At 43.7% G+C, this 20,495-nt stretch overlaps 1 protein-coding gene across 2 annotated transcripts in view; it reads left to right on the top strand.

The window, feature by feature from the left end:
* frem1a (Fras1 related extracellular matrix 1a) overlaps positions 1-20,495 on the top strand; it is a 410,320-nt gene that overhangs the window by 257,974 nt on the left and 131,851 nt on the right. For both annotated transcript variants that reach the window (XM_087996893.1, XM_043714338.2), the window contains exons 18-19: positions 1,613-1,798; positions 15,329-15,525. In XM_087996893.1, coding sequence (XP_087853019.1) covers positions 1,613-1,798; positions 15,329-15,525 — 383 coding nt within the window. The remainder of the gene's footprint in view (positions 1-1,612; positions 1,799-15,328; positions 15,526-20,495) is intronic.

Below are 20,495 nucleotides of genomic sequence, written 5' to 3'. Positions count from 1 at the left end.
CCAAGGAGATTGTTTCCATTGGCAATGAAACTAGAAATAGGGGACATAGCCTCAAAATGAGGGGGAGCAGATTTAGGACTGAGCTGAGAAGGAACTTCTTCTTCTCCTAACGGGATTCCCTGCCTAATGAAGACATTGAGGCTACCACCTCATTGAACATTTTTAAGAAAAACATATTTTGAACTGTGAAGGAATTAAGCGTTATGGTGAGTGGGTGGGTAAGTAGAATTGAATCCATGAAAAAGATCAGCCATGATCTTATTAAATGGTGGGCCAGGCTTGAGGGGCCAGATAGCCTACTCCTCATATTTCTTATGTTCTTATGTTCTTTTGTTTCTGATTTCCAGTATCTGCAGCTCTTTTGGTTTTTAAGTACAGTGGAATACTGCAGAAAAGTGCATAACATGTTAAAAGTAATGAGTGGGCAAGTAGAGTTTGATGCAGAGAACTATGTGACCATCCGTTTAAAACTAAATAAAATAGAATCATTGAGGTTTTACAGGAAAAGGGCCCTTAGGCCCTCCATGTCTGAGCCTGTCAAAAACATCCATCTAACTATTCTTACCTTATTTTTCAGCACTTAGCCTACAACCTTGTATGCCTTGGCTTTGCAAATATACATATAAATACTTCTTAAATGTTATGAGGTTTTGTACCTCTACCTCTACCACCCTAAACAGGCAGAGTTTCAGATATCCACCTTATCAGGTGAAAAATGTTTTACCATACCATCTAAACCTCCTATCCTTTATCTTAAATCTATGCTTGCTGATCCTTCCAGCACAAGGAAGAGTTTCTTCCCATCTATCCAGTCTCTGCACCTTATGGTCTTATTCATCTCAATCATGTTCTCCCACTTCAGTCTCCTCTAATCCAAGGAAGATAACCCCAGTATAACCCATCTCTCTTCATAACTGAAACTCTCCAGTCCTGGTAATATCCTGGTAAATCTCTTCTGCAGCCTTTCCTGTGTAGCCCTCTTATAATGTAGATTCCAGAACTGTGCATAGTATTCTTGCTGTGGCCTAACCAACAATTTTTTTTAACAGTTCCAGCATCACCTCCTTGCTTTTAAACTCTGTCTCAGCTAATAAAGGGAAGTATCACACATACTGCCTTAACCACTTTATCTACTTAAATAAATCTATTTTACTATGGAATCACCAAGCAATATAGAGACCCAAATTCAAAACTCACAGAACATGAGTGAACAGGCACAGGAAACATTTCAAATTATTAATATATATTTGCCATTTATTTCAAAAGGTTTGGATTAAAAAGACTTGTGTCAAATGTGAAGTGTGAAAACAACTGAATAGTTCATTCTCAAAAGTATAAATTCAATGAGTCGGTGACAACATCTTATTTAATAATTTTAATGTTATTTGAAACTGAATTTAATAAAATGCCTTTGTGCAATGATTTTCAGTGTTTTTAGTGTTGACTGTTGACTATGTTTAGCTCTTTGCAGCTTTGTTTATTTTGCCATTATATGAAGACCCCTTATCTGTTAAGAGGATGATTCATTAGTTGTTCTCCTGGAGTGAATAATAATGATTTCTTTGCATTCATGTCAAATTAAATTTACATCCATCTGATTGTCTCATTCTAGGTGAAACCTTTATTGTTGATGAAGGGTTGTCAGCTGCTATCACTGTCGGCCATTTGTGTGCTAGTGATCTGGATACTGCCAACGATGAACTGACTTTTGTTTTGTGGTCTTCACCCCAGTTTGGTTACATAGAGAACACATTACCTTCACCAGGCTACGAGAAGAGTAATGTGGGCATCAGCATAGGTAATATTAAAGTGAAATTATTCTTATTCCTCCAATCCAAGTAAGTGTTATATCCCCTGGCTGTAAACACATCACACCGCCAATGACTATAATAGATTAGCCTGTCTAATTTGGAACTTATGGGGCCTTATTTTGACTAGGAACAGTGTTGGGGCAAATGTCTTTTTCTGCTACTTTGCTTAAAACTTATAATTGTACATGATGTGTGTAACATGAGTTTGAAATCAAGATGTAGCATCATTCTTATTTCTCTTTCTGAACATACTCTTTTAATAATACAAGAGAGAAGTGGTGAGGGAAATATTCTAATGAAGTACCTGACTCCATTATGTTGCAATCTATTAACACTAGATTGCAAATGGTTTAATTCAGCAAGAATCTGGGTCCAGATTTTCCCTTATTTTTCAGAAGGCGCACTTTTATAGCTTTCAAAGTTGACACTAGACACTTCGTCAGCATCTTGTCAGTTGCCATTGATCATAGAGTGAACGGGGCAACTGTATAAATACTGTGACTACGATAACAGGCAAAGGCTGGGAATCCTGCACCAAATAACTTATCCCCACTCTTCAAAACTTGTATTCTGTCAGAGAGTCACAAATCAGAGTGCACATTCCTGGAAGAGTGCAGCCCTGACAGTGTCCCAGAAAAGCAACACCATCGAGGCCAAAACAGCCCACTTCATCATCGATCCATTGACCACCTTAAACATTTATTTCTTTCACCTCCAGTGTATAGTGGAACCTTTTGACAAAATGCAGATGAATTGTTTTATTTTGGATGGTGTCAAGCATCTTCAGTGTTATTGGAGCCTCACAGATTCAGATAAGTGGAGAGTATTTCATCACATTCCTGACTTGTGCCTCATTCATAGGGTCTAGCAATATCTTTACTGTAGTACAAATGTCTCAAGTTTTAAAATGAGCCAAGCCTCATCCACAATGCTTTCCTATCCAAATTGTTCATAATGGAGGCTGAGATATTTGCTGTCAGATTTTGTATTATCGTTGATTCTCCCAAGGATTTTCTCATGGAGTTGGTGAGAGCTATGGGGAGAGGCTGAACAGGCTGGGGCTGTTTTCCCTGGAGCATTGGAGGCTGAGGGGTGACCTTATAGAGGTTTACAAAATTGAGGGGCATGCATAGGATAAATAGACAAAGTCTTTTCCGTGGGGCCTTGGAGTCCAGAACTAGAGGGCATAGGTTTAAGGTGAGAGGGGAAAGATATAAAAGGGACCTAAGGGGCAACTTTTTCACACAAAGGGTGGTATGTGTATGGAGTGAACTGCCAGAGGAAGTGGTGGAGGCTGGTACAATTGCAACATTTAAAAGGCATTTGGATGGGTATATGAATAGGAAGGGTTTGGAGGGATATGGGCCGGGTGCTGGCAGGTGGGACTAGATTTGGGTTGGGATATCTAGTTGACATGGAGGGGTTGGACCGAAAGGTCTGTTTCCATGCTGTACATATCAATGACTCTATGACTAGAGAGGATAAGTACCTATGCCACACGAAGTTCCATGCCAAGTTGTTTCTGGTTTCCCTCTTTCTTGATAGAAATTACAGACTGGTTAATGTACTCTGCTTTTATTTTGTATGCTCATCAACTTTTATTTTTCTGTATGTTGCTCCCTTAAAGATCTACTCAGAGTTTTCTGCCCTGGAAAACACTCCCTCATGAACTGGTACCTTAATGATCCTTTCTCCCTGCCTTAACTGTAAACCATGTTTGGTGACTCACTATCTGCAGATCCCACCTCTCCATATGCTCTTAAAGAACATGCAGTGCCAATATCTGAGCTGATCGTTTCAAGCGTGTGACTGAGTGATGGTGGTTCATGATCAACCACGAGTTCCTTTTCAGCACACCCACTGTGGTAGTTTAGCTGTACCTAACGGGAGAAAGGTAAAGTTATGAGCTCGTCATGAGAGTGGAGGGCAGAATGAGGAATCTTACACCATCTGCAGTTTATAAATCAGAAAAAAATTGTGAAACAAAGACATATTTGGAATGTGAGAAAGTGAATGGTGTATAAAAATGCTGTTGAATGTTCAATAGTTTCATTCCTGACACAGGCATGACTACTCTAGTGATGGCCTTGATGGTGTTACTTTTCTGGGACACTGTCAGGGCTGCATTCTTCCAGGAATGTGCATTCAACTGCCCCCTTGACCATGACCCCACCTCCAACCACCAAACCATCAACTCCCAGACCATCCATAACCTCATCACCTCAGGGGATCTCCCATCCACCACCTCCAACCTCATAGTCCCACAACCCCCATCGCCCGTTTCTACCTCCTACCCAAAATCCACAAACCTGACTGCCCCAGCCTGCTCCTGCCTCACCGAACTCATCTCTGCATACCTCGACACGGTCCTGTCACCCTTAGTTCAAGAACTCCCCACCTACGTTCGGGACACCACCCACGCCCTCCACCTCCTCCATGATTTTCGCTTCCCCTGTCCCCAACGCCTTATCTTCACCATGGACATCCAGTCCCTGTATGCCTCCATCCCCCATCACGAAGGACTCAAAGCCCTCTGCTTCTTCCTTTCCCGCCGTACCAACTAGTACCCTTCCACTGATACCCTCCTTCGACTGACTGAACTGGTCCTCACCCTGAACAACTTCTCTTTCCAATCCACCCACTTCCTCCAAACCAAAGGAGTAGCCATGGGCACCCGCATGGGCTCCAGCTATGCCTGCCTCTTCGTAGGATATGTGGAACAGTCCATCTTCCGCAGCTACACTGGCACCACCCCCCCACCTTTTCCTCCGCTTCATCGATGACTGTATTGGCGCTGCTTGTGCTCCCACAAGGAGGTTGAACAGTTCATCCACTTTACCAACACCTTCCACCCCGACCTCAAATTCACCTGGACCGTCTCAGACTCCTCCTTCCCCTTCCTAGACCTTTCCATTTCTATCTCGGGCGACCAAATCAACACGGACATTTACTATAAACTGACTGACTCCCACCTCCTCCCACCCTGCCCCCTGTAAAAACGCCATCCCATATTCCCAATTCCTTCGTCTCCGCCGCATCTGCTCCCAGGAGGACCAGTTCCAATACCGTACAACCCAGATGGCCTCCTTCTTCAAAGACCGCAATTTCCCCCCAGACGTGATCGACGATGCCCTCCACCGCATTTCCTCCACTTCCCACTCCTCCGCCCTTGAGCCCTGCCCCTCCAATCGCCACCAGGACAGAACCCCACTGGTCCTCACCTACGACCCCACCAACCTCCATATACAGCGTATCATCCGTCGTCATTTCTGCCACCTCCAAATGGAGCCCACCACCAGGGATATATTTCCCTCCCCTCCCCTATCAGCATTCCGAAAAGACCACTCCCTCTGTGATTCCCTCATCAGGTCCACACTCCCCACCAACCCAACCTCCACACCCGGCACCTTCCCCTGCAACCGCAAGAAATGCAAAACTTGCGCCCACACCTCCCCCCTTACTTCCCTCCAAGGCCCCAAGGGATCCTTCCATATCCACCACAAATTCTTCTGCACCTCCACACACGTCATTTATTGCATCTGCTGCACCCGATGTGGCCTCCTCTATATTGGGGGGACAGGCCGCCTACTTGCGGAACGTTTCAGAGAACACCTCGGGGACACCCAGACCAACCAACCCAACCACCCTGTGGCTCAACACTTCAACTCCCCCTCCCACTCCACCAAGGACATGCAGGTCCTTGAACTCCTCCATCGCCAGACCATAGCAACATGACGGTTGGAGGAAGAGCCACCTAGGAACCCTCCAACCACTAGGGATGAACTCAGATTTCTCCATTTTCCTCATTTTCCCTCCCCCCACCTTGTCTCAGTCAAATCCCTCGAACTCAGCACCGCCTTCCTAACCTGCAATCTTCTTCCTGACCTCTCCGCCCCCACCCCCACTCCGTCCTATCACCCTCACCTTGACCACCTTCCACCTATCGCATTTCCAACGCCCCTCCCCCAAGTCCCTCCTCCCTACCTTTTATCTTAGCCTGCTGGACACACTTTCCTCATTCCTGAAGAAGGGCTCATGCCCAAAACGTTGATTCTCCTGTTCCTTGGATGCTGCCTGACCTGCTGTGCTTTTCCAGCAACACATTTTCAGCTCTGATCTCCAGCATCAGCAGTCCTCACTCTCTACTCTAGTGATGGTCAGCATTGTCTCTTCCAATGTGCTGAGGACATGTGCCGCTGCCTGAACCCTATTTGTTACATACTCCTGTCTGTGTTTGTGTATCTTGTTGTTCTACAAGAGAGTGGAAAGTGCCCAAGGATAATACACTCACTGCATGAGGACAATAGTTTAGTGGTTGCCATGTACATGCCACGAATTGTGGTGTGTCTTACAGCAGTGGTAGATAAGGGTCAATTGAAATAAAGAAAAAACTTACATTGGTACAGCTTTTTACACAGCTACCATGATTAATGTTTTTATAACCAATGACAAGGTATAGTCACTGTTGTAATGTAGAAAATACACTCAATTTGTGCACAGTAAACACTCACAAACAGCAATAATGACTAAATAATCTCTCTTTGTGAGATTGGTTGGGGATAACTACTGACCAGAATATGAGAAAGCTCTCCACAGGATGTTAGTATTATTGTCCTCCATCTGCCTTGGTTTTTGTATTCAACTGGAATAGGACTTAAATCCCAAACCCTATGGCCTAGAAGTATGAGTGATAAACCATTAAGTGAACCATTGCAAAAACTTTAAGTTATTAATGATTTTTTTTTCATCAAGAGTATGGATGAGTATTGAGTTATAATGAGTGAATGAAAGTTGGTTGTTTAAGCAGTCTGTTTCATTTGGAAACAGATGGTATTTGACCTTGATTACTTTTGTGAGATCATTGAACTTTGTGTGGTACAATATCCAGCTCCAGTATCTATGCTGGTATTAACTGCAGAACTAATTGCCCTTACAATCTGGAGGCTCTGCTAGTTCCATAGATTCATGGAGTCATATACACCGTGCAAACAGGCCCTTTGTCTCACCATATCTATGCTAACCAACAAACACCAAACTACACTAATTCCATTACCTATATTTATTCCATAGTCTACTATGCCCTGACATTTTTAGTGCTCATCCAGATACTTCTTAAAAGTTGCGAGAGTACCACCTCCACCACCATCTTAGGAAGCATGTACCATACATGTCTGAGTGAAAAAAATATAGTTTTCAGGTACCCTCTAAACCATTTACTTCTCATCTTAAACTTATGTCTTCTGGTCATAGACATGTCTGCCACAGGGAAAGACTCATGATCTACCTTGTGCCTCTCATGATTTTCTGTAGCTCAGCCAGACCCCCTCAGTCTCCTCTGTTCCAGGAATAACAAACCCAACCTATTCAGTCACTCCTCAAAACTGTGACATTCCATCCCAGGCAACATCCTGGTGAATCTCCTCTGTACTCTCTTCAGTGCAATCATATCCTTGGATAGGATAGCAACCAGAACCACACACAGTATTCCATCTGTGGCCTAACCAATATTTTATAAAGTTGCATCAAGACTTCCCTACTCCTATATTCTGCACCCTGACTACTGAAGGCAAGCATCCCATCCTTCTTCACCAACCTTTCTACCTGTGCTGACATCTTCACAGATTGATGGACTTGTTCACCAAGGACCCTTTATTCCTCTGTACTCCCTCAGGATTTACCATCCATTGTATATATCCTTCCTTAATTAGAACACCTAAGATGCATCACCTCATACTTACTGGGATTAATTTCAATCTGCCATTTCTCTGCCCTATTTGCCAGCTGATCAATATCACACTGTTGCCTGAGACCATCCTACTTGCTTTCACCAACACCAGTTTTTGTGTCATTTACAATCTTGTTAATTATAGCTTCTGTATTTACATCCAAATTGTCAAATCACATACCAAACAGCAATGATTCCCGCACTGGTGATCAACCGTTGGTCACACAATTCCAGTCATAAAAACAACCTTCAACCCTTTGCATCCTATCTCTAAGCCAATTTTGGATCTATTTTGCTAGCATGTCTGGAAATGCATAGGCTCCAACCTTTTGGAACCTTGTCAAAGGCCTTACTGATGTCCCTGTAAACCATGGACACTAACCTCATAAATATATTTAATTAACTTTTAAAAAAAAAACACAATTAAATTAGTCAGGCAGGATCTCCCAACACAAATCCATGCTGGCTATCTCTGATCAACTGCTGCCGTTCCAATTGTTGATTAATCCTTACCCTCAGAATGTTCTCCATTAATTTTCCCCACTCTGATGTCAGACTAACTAGTCTGTAATTACCGAGCCTATCCTTATTAAACAAAGAAACCATATTAGCTTTCCTCCAATCAAGTAGTACTCTCCTATGGACAGTGCAGTATTAAATATCTCCATTAGGGCCCTGGCAATCTCCTCATTTCTCAGGAATACATCTCATGAAGCCCTAGAGATTTATGCCTGATAAAATATCTAACACTTTCTCCTTATTGATCTTAACATGCTCAAAAACCTCATCATCCTAACTCCAATCTCTAGTTACAAAATCTTTCTCTTTTATGAATACATGTGAAAAATATCCATGCAAGGTGTCACGCATGTCCTTTGACTCCATTCAAATTGCCCTTTTGATCTCTAAAAGGGCATGTTCTCCCCTGGTAATCCTTTTGTTTTTAATATACTTATAAAATGCCTTGGGGTTTTCCTCAATCCTATCTGCCAAAGATATTTCATGGTTCCTCTCTGCCTTCCTAATTTCTTTCTAAGCACCCCGTCTACACTTTGTGTTCTTCTGAAGGCGTGCCCTGTTTTTAATACATTGAACCTAGCATATGCTTCCTTTTTTACCTTTGTCAAATTCTGTATCTCTTGATACCCAGGGTGCCCTGTACTTGCTGTCCTTGTCCTTCACTCTTACAGGAATATGCTGGCCCTGAACTTTCGCAACTCCTTTTAAAAGACAGCACTTTCCAATATAGACTTACCTGCGTGTTGCTGTTCAAAGTCAAAGTTTGCTAGATCCTGTCAAATGATACTGAAATTATCCTTTCCCCAATTTTGACACCACTTCTGCACTATCCTTATCCCTTTCCATAATGACTTTGAAGGCGAAGTTGGGTACTGCAGTCGCTGGAGATTAGAGTCCAGATTAGGTGCTGGAAAAGCACACAGAGGTAAAAACAATGACTGCAGATGCTGGAAACCAGATTCTGGATCAGTGGTGCTGGAAGAGCACAGCAATTCAGGCAGCATCCGAGGACAGGCAAAATCGACGTTTCGGGCAAAAGCCCTTCATCAGGAATGTCATCATCATAATGCTGTAGGTTTCAAAGTCGTTAAGATTCCTGATGAAGGGCTTTTGCCCGAAACGTCGATTTTGCCTGTCCTCGGATGCTGCCTGAATTGCTGTGCTCTTCCAGCACCACTGATCCAGAAGCTGGAAAAGCACAGCAGGTCAGGTAGCATCCAAGGAGCAGGAAAATCGACGTTTTGAGCAAAAGCCCTTCATCAGGAATCTTAACGACTTTGAAACCTACAGCATTATGATGACAATCCCCAAAATGTCCACCTATTGACGTTTCAACCACTTGTAAGACTTCATTTCCTAGGATCAGGTCGAGAACAACCAAACAAAGAACAAAGAAAGTTACAACACAGGAACAGCCCCTCTCTAAGCCCGTGCCGATCCAGATCCTCTATCTAAACCTGTCACCTATATCCTAAGGGTCTGATCCCCTCTGGTCCCTGCCCATTCATGTATCTGTCTAGATATACCTTAACTGACAGTATAGTTCCTGCCTCTACCATCTCCACTGGCAACACATTCCAGGCACCCATCACCCTCTGGGAAAAGACATTTCCACACATATCTCCCTTAAAATTCTCCCCTCTCACCTTGAACTTAAGGCCCCTAGTAATTGAGTTCCCCCCCCCCCCCCCCCCACCTTCCTCTGGGAAAAGCTCCTTGCTATCCACCCTGTTCTATACCGCTATACCTCTCATGATTTTGTAGCCCTCAATCAGGATCTCTCCCCACCCCCCACCCCCCAACCCCACCAACCTCCATCTTTCGAATGAAAATAATTCTTATCTACTCAACCTCTCTTCATAGCTAGCACCCTCCATACCAGGCAAAATCCTAGTGAACCTCCTCTGCACCGTCTTCAAAGCATCCAGATCATTTTGGTAATGTGGCAACCAGAATTGTATGCAGTATTCCAAATGTGGCTGAACCAAAGCCTTAAACAACTGTAACATGACCTGCCAACTCTTGTAGTCAATACCCCACCCAATGAAAGAAAGCATGCTGTCTGCCTTCTTGACCATTCTATCGAATCAAAGTCTTGTACAACTATAACATGACCTGCCAATTCTTGTGTTCAATTTCCTCCGATGAAGGAAAGCATGCTGTCTGCCTTCTTGACCACTCTATTGATCTGCACTGCTATCTTCATGGTACAGTGGACCTGAACTCCCAGACCTCTCTGTACATAAATTTTCCCCAGGGCTTTTCCATTTACCATATAGTTCACTCTTGAATTGGATCTTCTAAAATGCATCACCTCACGTTTGCCCGGATTGAACTCCATCTGCCATTTCTCCACCCAACTCTCCAATCTGTCTAGATTCTGGTGCACTCTCTGACAGTCCCCTTCACTGTCTGCTACTCCACCAATCTTAGTGTCATCTGCAAACTTGCTAATCAGACCACCTATACCTTCCTCCAGATCATCTATGTATATCACAAACAACAGTAGTCCCACCACCGATCCCTGTGGAACACCGCTGGTCACAGTTCCCCATTTTGAGAAACTCCCTTCCACTACTACTCTCTGTCTGCTGTTGCCCAGCCAGTTCTCTGTCCATCTAGCTCGTACACCCTGGACCCCATATGACTTCACTTTCTCCTTCAGTCCACCATGGGTAACCTTATCAATCGCTTTACTGAAGTCCATGTATATGACATCTTCCCTCATCAAGCAACATTGTTACTTCCTCAAAAAATTCAATTAAGTTGGTAAGACATGACCTTCCCTGCACAAAACCATGTTGCCTATCACTGATCAGCCCATTTTCTTCGAAATAGGAATAGGTCCTATCCCTCAGTATCTTCTCCAGCAGCTTCTCCACCAGTGACGTCAGGCTCAATGGTCTATAATTACTTGAATTATCCCTGCTACCCTTCTTATGCAATGGGACAACATCAGCAATTCTCTAGTCCTCGGGGACCTCACCCATCTTCAAGGATGCTGCAGAAGATATCTATTAAGAACCCAACTATTTCCTCTCTCAATTCCCTCAGTAACCTGTGATAGAATCACATCCAGACTTCACAACTTGTCCACCTTAATGCCTTTTAGAATACCCAACACTTCCTCCCTCCTTCTACGGACTTGACCTAGAGTAATCAAGCATCTATCCGCCATGTACCCCTCCTCGGTGAATACCGATGCAAAGTACTCATTAAAAATCTCACCCATTTTCTCTGACTCCAAGCGACACAGTGGCACAGTGGTTAGCACTGCTACCTCACAGCGCCAGACACCTGGGTTCAATTCCCGCCTCAGGCGACTGATGTTGTGGAGTTTGCACATTCTCCCCGTGTCTGCGTGGGTTTTCTCCGGGTGCTCCGGTTTCCTCCCACCAGTCCAAAAATGTGCGGGTTAGGTGAATTGGCCATGCTAAACTGCCCGTAGTGTTAGGTGAAGGGGTAATTGTAGGGGAATGGGTCTGGGTGAGTTGCGCTTCGGCGGGTCAGTGTGGACTTGTTGGGCCGGAGGGCCTGTTTCCACACTGTAAGTAATCGAAGTAAAATCTAAGTTAATTTTCCTCCTTTTTCTCTGAGTGGGCCCACCCTTGCTCTAGGTACTCTCTTTCTCCTTATATATGAATAAAAGGCTTTGGGATTTTCCTGAACTCTGTTTGCTAAAGATATTTCATGATCCCTTTTAGCCCTCTTAATTCCACTTTTCAGATGGGTCCAACTTTCCCGATATTCTTCCAAAGCTTCGTTTGTTTTCAATAGCCTAGACCTTATGTATGCTTCCTTTTTCCTCCTAGCTAATCTCACATTTTTACCAGTCATCCATGGTTCCCCAATCTTGTCATTTCTATCCCACATTTTCACAGGGACATGCCTGTCCTGCTCTCTAATCAACCTCTTTTTAAAAGCCTCCCACATATCAAATGTGGATTTACTTTCAAACAGCTGCTGCCAATCCACATTCCCCAGCTCCTGCCGAATTTTGATATAATTGGCCTTTCCCCAATTTAGCACTCTTCCTTTAAGGACCACTCTCATCTAAATCTATGAGCATTCTAAAACTGGAATTGTGATCACTATTCCCAAAGTAATTCCCTACTGAAACTTTATCCACCTGGCTGGGCTCATTTCCCAACACCAGTCCAATCTGGCCCCTTCCCAAGTTGGACTCTCGCATGTACCCTTCTGTATTTGAACTATCCATGTACACAAAGTTCTCCTGGATGCACTTGAAAAATTCCATCCTGGTTAATTCATTCACACTAAGGTGATCCCAGTTAATATTAGCAAATCTGATATCCCTTACTACCATAAACCTATTCCTCTCACACCTGTCTGAGATTTGCCTACATATCTACTTCTCTAACTCCTTTTAACTATTTGGAGGCCTAGAGTATAATCTTAGCAAAATGATCGCTTTTTTTTATTTCTAAGCCCTACCCAGATGGTCTCATGAAAAACCCTCTAAGACATCCTCCCTCATTAGATGTGCAGGTTAGGTGAGTTGGCCATGCTAAATTGCCCGTAGTGTAAATATAGGGGAATGGGTCTGGGTGGGTTGCCCTTCGGCAAGTCGGTGTGGACTTGTTGGGCTGAAGGGCCTGTTTCCACACTGTAAGTAATCTAATCTAATCTAATTACTGCAGTGATGGTCTCCTTTATCAATAATGCAGTAGCCCCACATCTCTTAAATTCCATCCCCTCCACCCCACCATCAGACCTGAAATCTCGACATTCTGCAATGTTGAGCTGCCAGTTTTGCCCTTCCTTCAACCATATTTCAATGATTGGAATATGGTATTGTTACAATGTGCTGATCAGCACAGCCTCAGAATGAAGGGACCACCCTTTAGAACTGAGATAAGGAGAGATTTCTTCAGCAAGAGGGTGATTAATCTGTGGAACTCATTGCTGCAACAGGCTGTAGACACCTAATAATTGAGTGTATTTAAGATGGAGATAGCTAGGTTTTTGATTGGAAGGGGTTCAAAGATTATGGGCAGAAAGCAGGAGAATGGTGTTGAGAAATATATCACCTATGATTGAATAGCGGAGCAGACTCAATAGGCCAATGACCTAATTCTGCTGTAATGTCCAATGGTCTTCCCTTTTTAAAGAAGACTGCTTTCTCTTCTTACCCACCTTCTCCAGCAAGGACACTAAATCACAGAATCATAGAAGGAGGACAATTGGCCCATCAGTCTTGCAATGGCTTTTCACATTAATATCATTACCTAGTGCCAATCTCCTGTTTTTCTTCATATCCATGCACACCATTTCTATCCAAATAATCATCTGATGCCCTCTTGAATGTGTCAATTGAATCTGCCTCCATTACATTTCCAGGCAGTGGCTTCCATGCTCAAACTACTTGCTGTGGAAGAGTTTTTTTTCCCATATGATCCTTGCTTTGTTTGTCCATCCTTATAAATCTATGCTTTCTCATTCCTGGTCCTTTTACTGGCAGAAATGGCTTCTCCCTGCGTATTTCACTTAGCCCGCTCATAATTTTGAAAACTTCTGTCAAATCTACCATGTCAGGGAACCTTGGAGTATGCTCTATTCCTTGGTGTGCCATATTCAGCCTCCTTGCAGATTGTCTTTCCAACCATTTGCTTCATCCAAAGTGTGCCTCGCTTTCCAGAGATGCAGGCTACTTCAGGTGGTAGAAGCCTCAGGCCTCGTACAAACTTGGAGCAGTTGGAAGAGCTTCATGCTGAATGGCTGGATAGTACTGTCTTTAAAATTATCTGGTAGTACATAGTTTTCATACTTCATGCATTTTAACTAGTACGGCAGATTAATTGTGCACTATAAATCCTGCTCCTGTTTTCAGGTCTATTGTTCTCACAGCTCTTTTTACTAATGGTACGGAGCCAGCATTAAGTGATTTTCCAGTGTCTAATGACACTTCTGTGGACTTGTAAAACTGGCAATCCCACTCAGACCATCCAAGTATCAGGTGTGAGAAATGGGATTTGAGCTTATTCTTATGACAGAACAAACTGAGACTTAGTCCAGAGGTGGAAATGTATAAAGTTTACCAACTACACATTGTACTGTCAGAATACACCAAGGCTCTTTGACAGCTCCTCTCAAGCCCAAATGTGTAAATGAGATCTCTGTTTTCTCGATGTAAACACTGACATCCACTCTTTGCTGGTCGGTGTCCTACTTGGCCCTTACGAAGATGGTCATGGTTGTTGGAGGTCAATCATCTTATCTCCAGGACAGCTCTGCAGGAGTTTCTCAGGATAGTGCCCTCAGCCCAACCATCTTCAGCTGCTTCATCAATGACCCTGCCTCCATCAAAGATATTTGCTGATAATTAGTCAATGTTCAGCAACATCCATGAATACTGTAGCAACCTATGTTCAAATGCAACAAGGTTTGGATGATATCCAGGGCTAGACTGATGAGTGGCAAGCTACAGTCATGCCACACAAATGGCAGGCAATGACCATTTTAATTAAGAGACAGACTAATTACGGCTCTTTGACATTTAATGGTGTTACCATCGCTGAATCATCCACTATCAACAGCCTGAGTGTTACCAATGACCAGAAATTCAACTGGACTTGCCACATAAATACAATGGCTATAATAGCATGTCAGAGGTGAGGAATACTACCATGAGTAATTCACCTCCTGACTCCTCAAAACCTGTTCATCTTTGACAATGCACAAGTCAAGCATGTGATGGAAATATAGCCCACATGCCTGAATGGGTGCATCTCCAACAACACTCAAGAAACCTTACACCATTTAGTCAAAGCAGCCCATTCAATTGGTACCATATTCACAAATTTTTATACCCTCCACCACTGACACTTAGTATTGCCAGTGTAAATTATCTATGCAGTCCACTGCAGAAATTCACCAAAGATCCTTAGACAGCAACCTTCCAAACACAAAATGATTCCTATCTACGAAGACAAGAGCAATAGATACATGGGAACACAACCATCTGCAAGTTTCTTTCCAAGCCACTCACCATCCTGACATGGTGAGTGACTTGGAAGGAAACTTGCAGATGCATATTGCCACTGTGGGCGGGTCAATATCCTGGAATTCCCTCCAAGAATGGCATAGTGGACTTCAAAGGTTCAAGAAGGTGGCTGATGAATTTAAGGTCAGCTAGGGGGTGGGAAATAAATGCTAGCCAGCCAGCGATGCCAATGTCCCACAAATATATTTTTACAAATATACATGCTACACAAGTCTTGTTTCACCAATTTGTCTCACTTTCTGCTCCTAGATTCCTTTGACATGAAACACATAAAGGATTTCCACATCAACTACGTTCAGTTTCATCATCAGCAGATTGAACCAACAGCTGATCAGTTTATGTTGTATGTTACTGATGGACAGCATCAATCTGCAGCAGTGCCATTTTATATTATAATCCAACCAACCAATGACGAGCCTCCAAGCTTCCTTGCCAGAAATATTACGGTAAGTGATGGACACAGTACCTAGCTTCCAATTAAGAAAATTGGTAACACAGCTCTCGGGGACAACCTGAGAAGGTTACACTCAAGTTGTTCAGCTAATAGACTTGTGAGTTCACAAGTGATAACAGTGAAACACAAGCTTCTTCACCCACAGCCTGTTCTCCACAAGGATGTGCCTATGGCAGTAACTAAAGTTTTCTAATACTTGTGGGGCTGGAAAAGCACAGCAGTTCAGGCATCCGAGGAACAATGTTTCCAGCCAAAGCCCTTCATTAGGAACAAGGCTGTGAGCTGAAGGAGTGGTGAAATAAATGGGAGGGAGGTGGGGCTGGAGGAAGGTAGCTGAGAGTTCAATAGGTGGATGGACGGGGGGTGGTAGTTATGGTGATAGGTCGGAGGGGAGGGTGGAGCAGATAGGTGGGAAGGAAGATGGACAAGTAGGTGCTGCCTGACCTGCTGTTCTTTACCAGCATCAAACTCTCTACTCTAATCTCCAGCATCTGCAGTCTTCACTTGAGAATTTTCTAATACTTGATCCAGGTGGCCAAGTCTTGGAGGTAAGTCTGAACAATGAGACTTGAATCCTATTCTCAAAGACTGATGAGTTAGTTCCTTTGCAAGGTCAAAATGCAGAAGAAAATCAAAACAAGGCCCACCCCGCCCACCTCTGCCGCCTCTCCACCCACCCCAACCACCACCTGCAGTAGGTAGCTTTGCCACATAGACTCTAGATCAGGAGAAGGCGGAGTGCTTTTTCCTATCATGACATACCAAATAAACTCTCTCTCTCTCTCACTGCAACCCCCAGGTCATCTCCTCTGCCCTGAAGCATTCCTGGTGAAGGGCTTTTACCCGAAATGTCGATTTTCCTGCTCCTCGGATGCTGCCTGACCTGCTGTGCTTTTCCAGCACCACTCTAACCTAAATACCGAATAAACACTTATCCAGTAATCACTCTGAGTAAGGGTTAGATTGCTCATAATCCCATAAGTCAATCTGCATTTTCAGGCTATTTATATTATTTTATAAACTTATTGCATTGAAGTATATCCAAATTAGCACAGGTAAACTCTCTGCTGAAAACTTGGTCATTGTGGAAAGTAATTATTCTGTAGAGCGATGCTGGTGAGAAAATTTCAGTCTGCAAAAAAACTGCTTGTTCAACCAGTCAAGGAATGAGTCTTGGTCTCCACACTCTGATATGTGGATAGAGCTGTCTGTGACCTTGACCCTTCTTTCTCTTGCTTCTGTGCTAACCCTCTTCAGCTCCCTCCATAGCACACCCTTGTGATTGTTGATCCTTCATCTCTTCATCTTCCTCAGTCCCAATGTAAGCAGTGATGGCATCATTTACTATGTCCAATCAACTTGCAACTCTCTCAGGAACTCACACCAAAGATTATCACCAAACTCTGTTGCGCAAAAAGAAATGAGAAAGGTCTGAGGGATTCAATAATGAGAGGTCATGTGTTCAAAGTGAGAGGAGAAAAGTTTAAGGGGGATACGCATGGATGTGTTGGGTAGGCTAAAGGGTATTAAGGTGGACAAATCCCCAGGACCAGATGGGATCTATCCCAGGTTGCTGAGGGAGGCAAGGGAGGAAATAGTTGGAGCCCTGACAGATATCTTTGTAGCATCCTTAAACGCAGGTGAAGTAGCGGAGGACTGGGGAGTTGCCAATGTTGTACTCCTGTTCAAGAAGAGTAGTAGGGGTATTCCAAGTAACTACAGATCACTGAGCCTGACATCAGTGGTGAGAAGGTTGCTGGAGAAGGTACTGAGTGAATGGATCTATTTATATTTGGAAGAGAATGGGCTTATCAGTGATAGGCAACATGGTTTTGTGGGGGGGAGATCATGCCTTACCAACTTAATAGAATTCTTTGAGGAAGTGATCAAGTTGATAGATGAAGGAAGGGCTGCAGATGTCATATACAGGGCCTTTAGTAAGGCATTTGATAAGATTCCCCATGGTTAACTAATGGCGAAAGTGAAGTCGCATGGTGTGCAGGGTGTTCTACCTAGGTGGATAAAGAGCTGGCTGTGCAACAGGAGACAGAGTAGTAGTTGAAGGGAGTCTCTCAAAATGGAGAAAGGAGCCAATGGTTTTCCACATGGATCAGTGCTGGGGCCGCTGTTGTTTGTGATGTACATAAATGATCTGGAAGAGGGCATTGGTGGTCTGATCAGTAAGTTTGCAGATAACTGAAGATTGGTGGAGTAGCAGAAAGCATAGGGGACTGTCAAAGAAAATAGAATATAGATAGACTGGAGAGTTGGGCAGAGAAGTGGCAGATAGAGTTCAATCCAGGCACATGTGAGGTGATGCATTTTGGAGGGTCTAATTCTAGAACAAACTATACTGTAAACAGAAGAGCCTTGGGAAAAGTTGATGAGCAGAGGGATCTGGGAGTTCAGGTCCATTGTACCCTGAAAGTGGCTGCACAGGTGGATAGAATGGTCAAGAAGGCATATGGTATGCTTGCTTTCATCGGACGGGGTATTGAGTGTAAGAGCTGGCAAGTCATGTTAAAATTATACAAGACCTTGGTTCGGCTGCATTTAGAATACAGTGTACAGTTCTGGTCACCACATTACCAAAAGGATGTGGACGCTTTGGAGAGGGTGCAGAGAAGGTTTACGAGGATATTGCCTGGTATGGAAGGTGCTAGCTATGAAGAGAGGTTGAGTAGGTTAGGATTGTTTTCAGTAGAAAAAAGGAGATTGAGGGGAGACCTGGTTGAGGTTTACAAAATCATGAAAGATGTAGACAGGGTGGATAGAGATAAGCTTTTTGCAAGGGTGAGAGATTCAGTAACGCGTGTTCAAGGTGAGAGGAGAAAAGTTTAAGAGGGATATATGTGGAAAGTACTTTACACAGAGAGAGATAGGTACCTGGAATGCGTTGCCAGCAGAGGTAGTAGAGGCAGTCACAGTAGATTCATTTAAGGTGCATCAGGATAGATGCACGAGTCGGTGGGGAGCAGAGGGATACAGATCCTTAGGAATTTGGCAATGGGTTTAGACAGCAGATTTGGATTGAAACAGGCTTTGAGGGCCGAAAGGCCTGTTCCTGGGATGTAAGTTTTCTTTGTTCTTTGTTCTTTGCTTTCAGCCTATATTCACATCAGGCATTTAACCATTGAGATAAAGTTAATAACAATCAGGTCTCTCTGCCACTAATAATATACCTGACCCTTGAGAAACACAGTTAAAACTATTGAATTGAATTCAAGGTCAGAATAGCATTTAAATATATTAATAAGCTAACTTATCCTTGATCCCATGTGTTGATATCATCTTTATCAGTCTCCCATGTGCAACCTTGTCAAAGGCTTTGCCGAAATCCATATAAACTACAACCTCCCAACCCTCGTTTATACACCGGATCACCTCCTCAACTTCTCTCACTTCTGAGTCGACTGTCAGGTTCTCCTCTGTCTTTCTTTGACAGGACAAGCTAACCAACTGCGAGAATATTGGCCTCAGTCCTGTTGAGGTGCAACCCATCTAGTCCTCCATTCAGCATCATCTCTCTAACCGCATATTTACCAACCTAGTCTTCCTCTTTCTGTATGTACTTACAAACTCATAGCATCCTAAGATTTAATCATCTTTTTTATCTCTCTGTCCTTGGGGCAGCATGGTGGCTAAGTGGTTAGCACTGGTGCCTCACAGTGCCAGGGACCTGGGTTTGATTTCATCCTTGGGTGATTGTCTGTGTGGAATTTGCACATTCTCCCTGTGTGCACGGGTTTCCTCTGGGTGCTCTAGTTACCTCTCATAATCCAAAGATATACAGGTTAAGTGGATTGGCCATGCTAAACTGCCCATGGTGTCCAGGGATGTGCAGGTGAGGTGGATTGGGCATGAAGTGTAGGGTTACAATGATTGGGTAAGGGGATGAGTCTGGGTGGGATGCTTTTTGGAGAGTCAGTGTGGACTTGATGGACTTGATAGCCTGCTTCCACACTGTAGGTATTCTATGATTCTAACTCCCTAAATTCTGTTAGTAGGCTCTCATCCCTTTTTAGGTCTCTGACTTCCATGGACTCCTGTTTCAAACCATTAACATTTCAGCCTCAGTGTCCTGAATCACTCAATGATGTCCTTGGCCCAGGCACCAGCAAGACAATGCAACATCCTGCTGTCAAATCTATGGCCAAAAAAGTACCTGTCTGTAACCTTTGCTATCAAATATCCTACCGTTATTGCCCTTCCTTCCTACCTTCCTACCCTTCCTACCCAAGGTACAATGAGCCTGGCTCTAGCTGCAATCCTCAGAAGAGTTGAAGCAGGAACTTGTTTGTAGAGTGAGATGCCCTCCATCACAATCTGACTGTTTTTCCTGACTACCTAGCCATCACTCATTCCTTTTCTATCTGGACCCTGTTCAGATATAGAATGACCATATCTAGAAACATGTTGTCTATGAAACTATCAGTTCATGGATGATCCTATAGTGATTTCAGCATCCTCAAAACATAGACTTTGAGTTGCTGAAGTTGGGAGATACTTCTGAAACAATGCAGTCAGTTGTTGTCTGTGCCATCAATATGCCCTCAAAATGTTTTTCTTTCTTTGTCTCCCACTTTGTTTGAGTGTTGTCCCAGGTTTTGAAACTGGGGTGGAGGAAACTGTTAGGTAGTGGAGCCAGTTGACACTAGATGTTTGTTCAGATGGCCGGGGGTGTTTTGTGTCTGGGAAGCCCTGATATACCGAGAGTCTTCTCGCCAGAGATGAAATAATCTTCCTCAGCTTGTACTTCAAATGGTCAGAGCAGGGGCAGACAGGGTGGAGTTGGATGTGGTAGCCTGATGACATTTGGAATGCCCTGAGAGGCATCCTGTATGTAGTTCTTTTTCCAGCTGGGTACCTCTTGGCACTAACTTGCCTTCTTGTGTAGTATGTGCCAGGTTCCCTGGCCCTAGTTGCCATGCCTTCAGTCAAGAGAACCAAAGACTGTGTGAT

This window comes from Chiloscyllium plagiosum, unplaced genomic scaffold (genome assembly GCF_037043375.1).
Source record: "Chiloscyllium plagiosum isolate Xiang-an unplaced genomic scaffold, Cpla_swu_hap1 HiC_scaffold_2, whole genome shotgun sequence".
NCBI lineage: Eukaryota > Metazoa > Chordata > Chondrichthyes > Orectolobiformes > Hemiscylliidae > Chiloscyllium > Chiloscyllium plagiosum.
The sequence above is the reverse complement of the archived record's forward strand: the minus strand, read 5'-3'. Positions and strand labels throughout refer to the sequence as shown.